This window comes from Mastomys coucha, unplaced genomic scaffold (assembly GCF_008632895.1).
Source record: "Mastomys coucha isolate ucsf_1 unplaced genomic scaffold, UCSF_Mcou_1 pScaffold20, whole genome shotgun sequence".
Taxonomy (NCBI): Eukaryota; Metazoa; Chordata; class Mammalia; order Rodentia; family Muridae; genus Mastomys; species Mastomys coucha.
The window spans coordinates 64,829,158-64,841,011 of record NW_022196903.1 but is presented as its reverse complement, the minus strand read 5'-3'; the positions used below and the strand labels follow the sequence as shown (position 1 = coordinate 64,841,011).

Genomic DNA, 11,854 nt, shown 5'->3' with positions numbered 1-11,854 from the left:
TTTATAAATTTTAAGGAATATGACAAAAAAGATATTGTAGGTATTGAAGGGGGTTCTCTGGGAGGAGTAGGGATACAAAAGGGAAACAAGAATATGATTTAATTTTATTTACTTAAAATATGTTTTTAAATGTTAACAAATTCAGATAAATTGAAATCATGTAACTTTTCTCATCATAATGCAATAAAAGTTTAAAAAAAAAGTATATACACCCTTTTGGCCACCTAACCTCCCTCCCAGGAATTAGGAACAGCATTGGTTTGCAAATCATTTTATGGCTCCTCTCAAATGCCACAAGAGAGGAAACTGCACTATGCATTTTATAGGAATGGTAACTATGATCCAAAATCATAAACCAGACGGCTCAACTGTATTTACAAAGCCAAATATTTCTTAAATCATCCCATCATCAAATACATAAATACAGAAAATTGGTTGCCTATAAAAGAGTCAAACAACATAAATTATGTAAAAAGCTTTCAACCTCCTGGTTCTGTTCCCATCCCAGAAACACTGGCTGTTAGCCTATGTTGCCTAGAGTGGTTGTCCTCTGTTCCTGTAGACGTATGTTAAGAGACAAGTTTAGTTCCTGCTTTAACATAATTCACATGAAGGATATTACATTGTCAGTATTGTTCTGAAGTTTATGCTGGTCAAGGTGGGTCTAGGCATTTGAGAGATGGAGCTAGGAGGGTCTAATATTCAAAGATTTCTTCAGTTACATGGTAAGTTGAAGCCAGCCTGACTATGTTTTTCTATAATTTACTTTGTATTAGACTGACATCATCATTTATAGATGATTTTAAAAAGCATGGATCTACAACACTTAATATAGTCCCTCTTTTCTTCCTTTCTAAATATTAATTTTATTTTAAACTCTTTCTCATTCACTCTTTTTCCTGGCTCTCTCACACACACTCTCTTCCCTTGACACACACATTCTCTCTTTCTGTCTCTCTCTCTCTCTCTCTCTCTCTCTCTCTCTCTCTCTCTCTCTCTCTCTCTTTCTCTCTGTACGTGTGTATGTGTGTGTGTGTAAACACAAGTGCAAGTTCCCACAGAGACCAGAAGACGGCATCGGATCCCCTAGAGCTAGAGTCATAGATGGTTGTGAGCCTTCCTATGTGAGTAATGAGACTAAACTTGGGTCTTCTGCAAGAACAGTAGATGTCTGAGCCATCTCTACAGTCCCCTTTGCTCTTCTTTTCTATGCATGTGGTGGGGTGGCATATGCAGTTTATGGTATGTATGTGGGGTCAGAGGACAACCTCTGGGATTGGATCTCACCTTCTACCTTGTTTGAGACAGGTAGCCCATGACTGGCCCATGGGCTTCTAAGGATTCTCTTCTTTGCTCCCTCTTCCTGTGAGGGTGCAGAGACTAGAGATGCATAAGCCACTCTGTTGGGCTTTATGTGGGGAATCTGAAGTCAGGTTGTCAGGCTTGTGATGAAGCACTTTACCCACTGAGCAATCTCCTCAGCCCTATCTGGACAAAGAGCATCAGTTTCTAGTTCACCTTGTTGCTTTCTTTCCAAAATCAGAAATGCGTGCATGTTAGGCAAGTGTTCTACCACTGAGCCAGACCCCAAGCCCATTTGCTTGCGTGCTTGTTTGTTTTTTGTTTGTTTGTTTGCTTGCTTGTTTTTGGTTTTTTGAGACAGGGTTTCTCTGTGTAGCCCTGGCTGTCCAGGCTGGCCTCGAACTCAGAAATCTGCCTGTCTCTGCCTCTCAAGTGCTGGGATTAAAGGTGTGCGCCACCACTGCCCGGCTTGTTTGTTTATTAAGACCCAGTCTCACTGTGTAGCCCAGACTGATCCCCACATCTCTGCCTCCTAAGAGCTGGCATTACAAGGGAGTGTGACACTACACCCAACATATTCTTGTGACATCCTTTATGGTGTCTATACACATACACAGTACAGTACTACTTCAGGAAGCTACACGAGGGTGTTTGCTAAGTGCTAGGGACGTCACTGAAAATGTTAAGGGACACTGTCAAATGGCCTCCAGCACCAACAGCACCAGTTTATATCTCCACCACTGATGGCAGAGCCATTCACAGTATCCTTACAAACTTGGATGTAAGCAATGTGAACTTTTACTAGCTTTTGTATTGGAGTACCTGATCTTACATTCCCCACCTCTGTTATAATTATGGTGAAAATAAACATCTTCTATATTGCAGGTGGCCTATTACATGCCCTTGACCTGCCTTCCATTGACTTGTTGGTAGTTGACTTTAATTTGGGGAAGTTTTATATCTTATAACCTTCATTTCAGGAGGCACAAGGATGCTCTCCCACAGTACTGCTTTATATGAAATTACATTTATATGAAATTACAATTATCATGTGTAATCTTGATAAATGGTGAAGTCAAATGTCTTAATCTTTTCCTTTGGTCTTTGCACTTTTTATAGGCAATCCAGTGCTAGAGATGGCTCAGTAGTTAAGAGTGCACACTGCTGTTGCAGAGCACCCCAGCTCAGCTCCCAGCTGCCTGTAACTCCAGCTGCAGGAGATCTGACCCCTTCTTCCAGTCTCTGAGGCTAACCCCACACAGACACACACAGGCATACACATAATTAAGACTTTAAAAGAAAGTCTTGTATTTTAAAAGCTATCCACTGCTATGTGTGTGGGTTTATAAAGGAAAAGAAACTTCAAGTGGGGAGGGTGTCCATACCTTGTCATTACGAGATTGAGAGAATTTATGGGGAGATGGGCCAAACTGCAAGGGGTGTTCGTAAATTTAAAAAGAGAATAACAGAATCCAGTATTGATTTTCCAGCTGATGAATTGGCTACAATTGGCGGTTGACTCTATTGGGAATGTACATTTTGTGGTTGTTCTTTGAACTTTCAGGTACCTGGGGGATGGAGGACTGGAGGACAACTGACAAGAGCCAACTGCCAATTTCCCCTTTCATTGTCCTTTGAACTGGGACTTTCCTGTACTGGGAGGGTGGGAAACTGGAGGGCCCTGACAAACACCAATTTATTCTTTCAGTTTGTTTGGAGGGAGGGAGTCATTTAACTTAGGCTGGCCTCAGACTCCACATGTAGTTGAGGGTGATTTTGAACACCTTAAACTCTTGCTTTCATCCCCCAAGTGCTGGAATTACAACCATACATCTTCATCTCTGGATGTTATACCAACTTGCAGCATTTCATATTTATTTACTTAGCTCCTCAGTCTAGAATTTCTTTCTGTGACTGGCATATTGGGGTGTGTGTGTGTGTGTGTGTGTGTGTGTGTGTGTGCTAGTGCTATTGGTTTTTATTTTCCTCTGAAGCTGTTAGCTCTTTACCAAGGCTTCTATAGGCTGGGACACTTCTGGTGCTGAAAGACTATGAGGGTAGAAACAGATTTGAGCAGCAATTTGCTATCTGAGAACTGGATTGGTTTGCCATTTGTGGTGGTTTGAACAAAAACAGTTGAATGATTTAAGTGGGGGCATAGTGGACCATACTAGTAGGAACATTGAAAACAACCGTTATGAGGGTGATTTGAACTGTGGGGGCCTGGCTCAAGAGGTTTCAGTGGAGAAGAATGTGTTAGTGTGTGGCCTAGAGACTGTTCTTGTGATAGTTTGGCAAAGAATATGGCCACTTTTTTTGCCCTTGTCCAAAAAAGTTTGCTTGAGGCAAAATTGAAGAGTTTTTAGACTAATTTCATTGGCAGAGGAAATCTCAAATCAGCTGAGTATTGACTCTGCATCTGCTTATTAGTGTTAACTATTATAAAGATCTATAAAAAAGGGTAAGCTGAGCAAGGAAAATAGAAAATGTACTATTTTAAGAGAAAAGGGGGCACCAGGAAGTAGAATGGAGCTGATTCTAGATGATAAACAGATTAAAGAAAAGTCTGATGTTAAACAGCATAAAAGGAGTGAGGATTTCAGGGCAAAACTCCACCCAGCTAAGCCTCCAACTTGTGGAAAGAAATTGGGAAGTTTAGGGCTGGGTGTGGTGATGCATGCCTTTAATCTCAGCACTCCAGAGGCAGAAACAAGTGGATTTCTAAACTCCAGGACAGCCAAATATAGGCAGGGAAGGAAACCATCAAAAGCAGAAAGCTGGTGAAGGTGTCATTGAACAAGGGGACCATATTCTAGCCTCAGCAAGCAGCAGATCTTGGTAGCTTTGGCCATGAGGTTTTGACTTTAGAGTCAAGGTTAAAAGAAAGGGGTTATAGACTCTGCCTCTGTGACTAAGGAAGACTGTTGAGGTCAAGAATAAGTCAGGGTGCCCCTACACCTACATGGAGGCCTAGAGAGGCCATTGTGTGAAGCTGTGAAGGTGAAGTCTGGATTGCCTTGGAGACTCCAAGGTGTTGGAAATCCCACCACCATGGGATACCTGCCAAGGAAAGCAGATAACAGGGAGTGCAGCTAGGCCAAGAGAGAGAAGTGTGTTGTCACCAACAAAACTAAAAGGAATTGGAGATCTGAAGACTGCTTTGACATCAGACTCTGAAATACAGAGTTTGGATTTGCCCAGCGGGTTTTCGGTCTTGCTTTGGCCCACTATTTCCTCACTATGTTCCTTTCCTCCCTTTGGAATGGTAATGTTGGACGTATGGGGTCTGCTTTTTATTTTACAGGGGATTACAGTTAGGAGATTGCATGAAAGTTTGAGATTGTTATAGACTATTGGGGTTTTTGAAGTTGGACTGAATGCTTTTCTGCGTTATGGTATGGCTCCAAGCCTCCAGGAAGTGGAATGTGGTGATTTGAAAGAAATGCCTCCCCCCTTAGACTCATGTGTTTAATGTTGGCCCATAGGGACTAATGGTACTATTAGAGGGTGTGGACTTGTTGGAGTATGTGTGGTTTTGCTGGAAGAGGTATGCCACTTGGGGCAGGCTTTGAGGTCTCATATGCCCAAACTATGCCCAGTGTGGCTTACAGTCTTTCTCCTGATGTTTGTGCAGATTAAGATGTAGAACTCTCAGCTCCTTCTACAGCACCATGTCTGCCTGCACACAGCCATGCTTCATGCAATGATGGTAATAGACTCAACCTCTGAAACTGTAAGTCAGTCCCATTTAAATGCTTTCCTTTATAAAAGTTGCTGTGGTCATGGTGTCTCTTCACAACAATAAAACCCCAAGACACCATTGTTCTACAAACTGGGTGGCATAAGCTGAAGACCTCACAATTCTGGAGACTACAAGTCTGAGATCCTGTGTTGACAGTGCCAAGTTCCCTCTGAGGGAGCTAGGAAAGCATCTGGTCCAGGGCTCTGCATAACTCCAGTCTTCATGTAGATACTTCCCAGGGATATCTCAGGAAGGATATTGGCCTTGGGCTGGAGAGTTGGCCCAGCAGTTAAGAGCACTGACTGTTCTTCCAGAGGTCCTGAGTTCAATTCCCAGCAACTATATGGTGGCTCACGACCCATCTGAAATGGGATCTGATGACCTTTCCTGGTGTGTCTAAAGACTGATGCAGTGTAAGTAAAAATCAACAAATCTTTTTTTAAATGGAAATTGACCTTATTGAATTAGGAGCCTACCATCTTTTCCTATGGTCTTAGATAGCAGCCATAATGTTGTTTCCAAATAATGTCACATTCTGAGTTGCTGGGCAATAGGATTTCAGTGTGTGGATTTCTGCTGCCTGCTGTTAAACTTATATCAAACCCTTAGTAGTTGGGGACAAAGTAATACTCCAAGGGTTGCTTCCATTTTCTGCTTCTGCCCTTGTTGTGGGAGGAATTACACCTGTGCCACATCTGTACATTAAGCCCTCCAATAAAAGAACAAATGGTAGTCAAGTGCCCAACCCTTTAGAGCTCGTCCACTGCTGGATGGCTCATGTGGCTGTGCTCATGGCAGTGCTTCCTCCAGTGTGGTCTTCTGGATCCCTGTCCTTACACAGGGACTCTCTCAGAGTCCTGAATACCTGCTTGTTCCAGTTTATGGCTCATGTGGCTGACAGGCAAAAGGTACACTGGACTCTACAGATCTTGACATTTCTGTGAGTTGGAAATCTGTATTTGGGGTGAAATTAAACTACAGATCTAAGTATATGGAGTGATTTACACAGATTATAATTAAAGAAATTATAGGCGATCAAGGATCACTGAAAACAACAGGGTTTGAGTTACACTCAGTGATAGAGCTTATGACTCACATGTGTGAAACCTTGGGTTCAAGTCCCAACACACACACACACACACACACACACATACACACACCAATAAAATTAAAAAAAAAGAGAGAAGCTACCAAGGAGAAGTTATTTTAAAACAAAGGTAACTTTATTGTATTAATTTTACACTGCAAAAGAATATGAAATACAGCCTTGTCTAAATTCTCTTGCTGACTCTCTTGTAGACAAGGTCGCCCAGTGTCATGGTCTGAAAGTTAAAAGAGGTATTATGGAATATTTTTTTGATGACAAATTGTAAAACAAACAAACAAAAAATAACCTCCCCAAATGGTCCCAAATGTGCTGACACATTAAACAACTTGAAAAATTCCCTTTTTCTTTAGATGCTGAGGAACGATTGGCAACTTTTTCTAAGATAGCATGCTGGGTCTTCTCACTTCTCTTGTTTATGTGGAGAGCTGTCTTGCCAACCACTGAATTGTTTCCTGAATCAATGACAACGATAGAAAAGCCATCCAGAGCAGCTAAATCTAATGTCTCGAAACTTCACTGTGATCTTCTCCTGCACATTAACTACCTGTGGCTGGACACAAGGATGTGTACAGTGGACCACTAGACTGGAACGTAGTAGGTGCTATCTACTTTACTCTTATTGAATGAATTGTGTGAATGAGCACATGAGAATACTGGGCACACCTGCTCTTTTGTAGGAGTGGGGGGGAGCAAGAGTGTGGGGTGTGAATGTTGCTTCATGATTGATGCCCCTCTCTATCCATGGAGGAGGGGGATTTTCACTTGGCCAGATGTGGTCACTTAGATAGGGGTTGCCTTCTGTGACTGCCCCACTGCCACCCCTGCAAGGTACATTTTGGATACAAAGGAAAGCTGGAAGACCTGACCGTGAGAGAAACACTATGAATTACTGTAGTGGGGACAAAATATGACCAACAGCTGGGCATGGAGGATGATTGCATAGGAGTCATTCATTAGTGGCCCTAAACTTGGTAAAAGCGTGGGTCCACACCAATGCCAAGTGGGCAGAGGCATTTATTAGGCACCTGGGCTGTGGAATAGACTGACTCTGTGGCTCATTGGTTAGTGCTGAGGCGGTAAATCACTCTGGTGTCACCAAATAGGAACATCAATGGACAGACACAGCCTCCCCTGTGGAGATTTTCATTGCTGGGAAGTGCTGCTGCAGGAGGCCCTGAGGTCTCCTGGACAGGTTATCTGCAGACACAGTGAGCCCTGGGGACATCTCTGGGTTAAATGGACTTCTGTCCTATAGCCTGAGTATGAGGCATAAGGCCCCACCCAGCAGAAACAGGGAAAGGCCAGCTATGCTCTGCACATCCTGTCCTGTGCCTCAGCACACCAAGCCCCTCCTCACCCATCCTGTTTGGTGCTGCTGGGAAAAGGGTAAGTGTCAGGGAGTGGGCAAGGAGGAGAGAGGCAGAGGCAGGGGAGTGGCTGGCTCTGAAAGCACAGCACAAGGAGATGTGAGACCCCAGGTGAATTAGAAAAGGGGGCCCCTTCCTCAAGATACTGCTCTACTCTCTGTCAGGAAATCACCCTGATATTCTGCCGTGCTTTAGCAAGAACAAGATGGCTGCAGGTGTCCTGAGTGCGATCCTCACTGTCTATAGTGTGAACAGACTCCCCTAGGGCTTGAGGAGTGAACAGCGGTGAGATTAGCCCAAGAGACAGACCCAGGTCAGGAAACACTGACGCTGCCATTTGGCCAGCTCTTCTGGTCATTGCCTTACTTTGCCCATTTACAAAAGTGTTCTTCAATAGATCTGATAAGATATCTGTCAAGTCCATGGTGCATAAAGGATCCTCTTAGGTGGTAGAAGATGTTGACAAGAGGCAAGGTAGAGAGTCAAGGTCTCGGGAAGAAAGGGTGGAGAATGAGAGATGGCATCCAATTGTCCCTCATCCTTTACATCCCCATTCACCTCACACACTGGGATGGCAAGACCAGAATGCCAACTTACATTGGTGATTGTGTCTCCATTGAGTTCAGTCACGGACTTTATGCCTTTGAAAGTTGTCACCATTTTATTGTCTCCTTCCATCTTAACGACTGTCTGCAGGGAAAACAGATGGTGCCCCTTGAGCAAAGGCCTAGTGATGAAGCTTAATGAAGTTGGTTCCCTGCGTGGTATCAACTGACAAGGAATCAAATATCCTGTCCATCTCCAGTTCTCTGGTGCTAAATGCAAGTAGGGCGTATTTATGAATGAAAGAAAATGTCGAGCCTACCTAAGTGGTTCTGCCCTGGGGAAAAAATTCGAAAGTAAAATATAAGATCCCATTTCTCAAGCTTATGGAGAGGAGGTTAAAAAAAAAAAAAAAAAAACTCCAATCAGCAGCAGCCGGCGGCGGGGGCAGGGGGATTCAGTTTACTTTGATGGCTACCGAATCTTTTTTATTGTAGTGCCAATTCCAGGCTGTATACATCAAGGATGGCAGTAAATGGAAACATGGCTGGGCACAGTACTTTAAGCTTTCTAGCACTCATGAGGCAGGAGCATGAAGATGCTGAGTTTGAGGCCAGTATGGGCTACATGGCAAGATGCTAAGGGGAAAAAAAGAACAAAAGGAAAGGAAGCAAGAGAGAGTTGGAAGGAACAATTCTAATCAAGAGCAAAAGACATCAAATATCTGCCTCTACAATGGGCATTGAAAAGGGGCTGTAGTAAAATGCATGCATCCTTTGTCATGAGCCAATCAGCAGAATCCCCACCCTCTCTTCTCCTTGACATGTAAAAGAGGCAGAAACAAGAGCAACTGGAAGTGATAGAGACTCCTGCTGAATCTGAGGCACAAAGCTTCCTGGAAAGGCAGGGACCAGAGAACAGATGCACTGCTCTCCACTGGTTACCCTGGGCTATGCAGGCCTCATAGGGACGGGCAGATGACAGAACCCACAGCGTCTGGATCTCTGCTATCACCTGTACACTGCTCACACAGTCCACAGACTGACACTGCTGCCTGGAACCATCTCCCAGGGGAGGTAAAGCTGACCTTGTTCAGATAAAGTTTTCCCTGACAGCAATTTGCCCAGTTCCAGGCTCTCCTTGAAGGACTCTGAAAACCAGGAGCACTGTGCCTGGGAGACCCTGAGACTGAGGATCCTGCTCTGTGCCCCGGTTTCCCCACATCCTCCACAGTGAGAGCCCAGAAGCACACCATCCCTAAGACAATGAGAAGTCTATCTTCAGAGCTCTCTGCATCTCCTGCCTGAAGTAGGTTCAGTGACATGGCCTCTGTTAGGAGAAGTTTTGAGAAACAGACGGTAGCCAGAGGTGGGACTACATACCTTGACCTTTTCCCCAGTCATGGTCTCCAGTTCACACTCCTCCCCCAAGGTGAACTCATTGTGGAGCACTTTGGGCCCATAGGTGATGGTGAGTTTGACTTTCTTCCCTTCCTGCACGATCTCTGACACCCCCTTGATGTCCTTCCCTTTCTGGATGAGATCCTCAGGCAGACCTGGTAGAGACCATGTAAAGTTAAAAACTGGAAGAACAGAAACCCCACACATTTCCATAGAGTAGACCTGTGAGCAGTTAGGCCTTTGGCTTCTGATACGGAAAGTCAGAAGTCTGCTAGTACTTTGCCAATTAGTACTATTCTTTTTTGAGACAGGGTCTCTTGCAACCTAGGCTAGCCTTTTCTCACTCTATAATTAAGGATGACCTTGAATGTCTGATCCTTCTGCTTCCACATCCTTAGTGCTAAAATAGCAGTCATGTGCCATCATACCTGGCTTAGATGGCACAAGGGATTGAACCCAGAGCTTCATGCACGCTAGGCAAACACTCTACCAACTGAGCTACACTCTCAGCCCACTGATTCATTTGTAGTAAAGACCCTTTCCTCTGTGGCTCCCTGCTTCTTACTCATTCTCCCTCTCATATCCCCGCTTCTTTAGTGGCCTTGTTCTTAGAGTGGGAACACTTCATCCTTCAGAACATTTATCTTCCAAATCCAATTACACCTCAATCGATAAGGGAGCTACAAATAGTTAGGCTGTGCACAAAGTAGGACCATGCCGGGCAAACTTGCTGTGGCCTCTGGAGTCAAGGCTCTTGGGGGTAATGTAACAAAATCCTTTTCCCTAGAATAGGGCTTTGTAGATTTCAGAACAAATCTGTGCTTTTATATGAACAGAGGTTCAGGAATGGAGTTCACAGCGACACTGGAGGGTCCCTTGCACAACTAAGGGATCCTAAAATTCATGATCTTTGACTTGTCTGCGATTAGCTTTGAGTCCTGGGATGACCTGAGAGTCCTTTCCCCCTCTTGCTGTTCCTCATCCTTTCCATGTTGGTACCCTCCTTTATCCCACTCCCCCCTCTGCCCACAGGGTTCTCTCTTCCTGGTACATACTCTTCTCTCTCTGGTCTCAGGCTCAGCCTTTATCACCACAAAGTCTCCTGCACACCACCGTATCCTGGGAGACATAGGGTGTTTAAAAAGGGTCTCTGGGACCCAGTGCCTGCTTCTAACTCCAACTCAAACACTCTCTAAACTGTGAGCCTTGTCACAGCTACCTCACCTTTCCTAGCCCTAGTCACCTCAACTGTAAAATGGGAAAATAACAGTGGTCAACTCAGTTTTATGCTGAGTATTTACTATGGGTATTGCATGGCAATACCTGGTATAGAGTCATACATATTAGGGGACACTTCATTACATTCATCGCCAAGTAATTGGTCAAAGTTGTAGCTTTCTCTCCAAACGTTGGTCAGGATTGTAGCCTATCACACTCTGTCTCTCTGGTATACGTACAAAGCATGGTGCTTAGGCTATGGTTGACCTTGAATCAGTTTTTGCTAGAAAGTGAGTGAGGGAACAAGGTCTTAAAAAAAAGTACCAGCAGACACACACTTCAAACCAGTGGAAATAGCTCCAATTCAGGGTTATTTCCACTTCTCTGGAATAGCTTTGTCCAGTGGGGAACAGTACAAGTAACAAGAGAGCAGGAGGGTCACTGAAGAACTCCTCAATTTGGTATAGCCTGGACCCCTCCTTCCACCTCAGCATCAGACCTTGACTATCTGAGGCTAGCCCCTCATTGCTGTTATATCAGCTTTGGTGTCTCTTTTGGCACTCACCGATTGCCTTCATGAATGGCTCAAAGTTCTCTTGGTTCTGCAGTTGGTACTTGCCGGAGAAGTTCATGGTGTCAATGAGGGTTGCTTTCCACAGCTGACCACAAGAGCTCTGCCTGCCAGGCCACCCACTGTTGGCTATTTTATAAGGGGGTTCTTCCTCCTCAAATATAGGCCATAGGTCATTGATTGTCGATTTCTTTATGGCCAGGTTCAAACATTAACTCTGAGAGCAATGGTCAACGATAAAAATCAGAATGGGCAAGGCAGAGGTTTGTTCTAATTCAGCAAACATTAGTGAGTCCAATCAAGGGCAAAGCTCTCTGTAAACGTTGCCTTTATGGTGACTTTAACACTGCCCATGAAATAAGTGTGCATGCATGAAATGTATGTTGACAGATGAATGTATTTGCAATAGAAACATGTGAATCACACCTCTAGCAATGCACATATGCATATGTACCTAAGTGTACATATGTATGTGTTTGTACATGTGCACACTTGTATGTGTCCATATATTTACTTGCATGTAGCTACATATACATATGTACACACATAAACACACACACACACACACACACACACATATATATATATATATGTATATATATA

At 44.0% G+C, this 11,854-nt stretch overlaps 1 protein-coding gene across 1 annotated transcript; it reads right to left on the bottom strand.

Annotated features, from left to right (window-relative positions):
* Positions 1-6,252: 6,252 nt before the first annotated feature.
* On the bottom strand, positions 6,253-11,354 carry Fabp1 (fatty acid binding protein 1). The gene is made up of 4 exons (XM_031380874.1): positions 11,246-11,354; positions 9,445-9,617; positions 8,117-8,209; positions 6,253-6,366 (listed from the first exon to the last, which is right to left on the bottom strand). The coding sequence occupies exons 1-4, from the start codon at positions 11,310-11,312 to the stop codon at positions 6,316-6,318; spliced, it is 384 nt and encodes a 127-aa protein (XP_031236734.1). The 5' UTR covers positions 11,313-11,354; the 3' UTR covers positions 6,253-6,315.
* Positions 11,355-11,854: the final 500 nt, after the last annotated feature.

What these genes read in the sequence shown, in the direction of transcription:
- Fabp1 (XM_031380874.1), bottom strand. Translation starts at nt 11,312, where the DNA reads ATGAACTTCTCCGGCAAGTACCAACTGCAGAACCAAGAGAACTTTGAG. An exon ending in GCCATTCATGAAGGCAATCG is followed by an intron (nt 9,618 to 11,245) that starts GTGAGTGCCAAA and finishes GGTCTCTACCAG; the next exon opens with GTCTGCCTGAGGATCTCATC. An exon ending in ATGGAGACACAATCACCAAT is followed by an intron (nt 6,367 to 8,116) that starts GTAAGTTGGCAT and finishes TTTAACTTTCAG; the next exon opens with ACCATGACACTGGGCGACCT.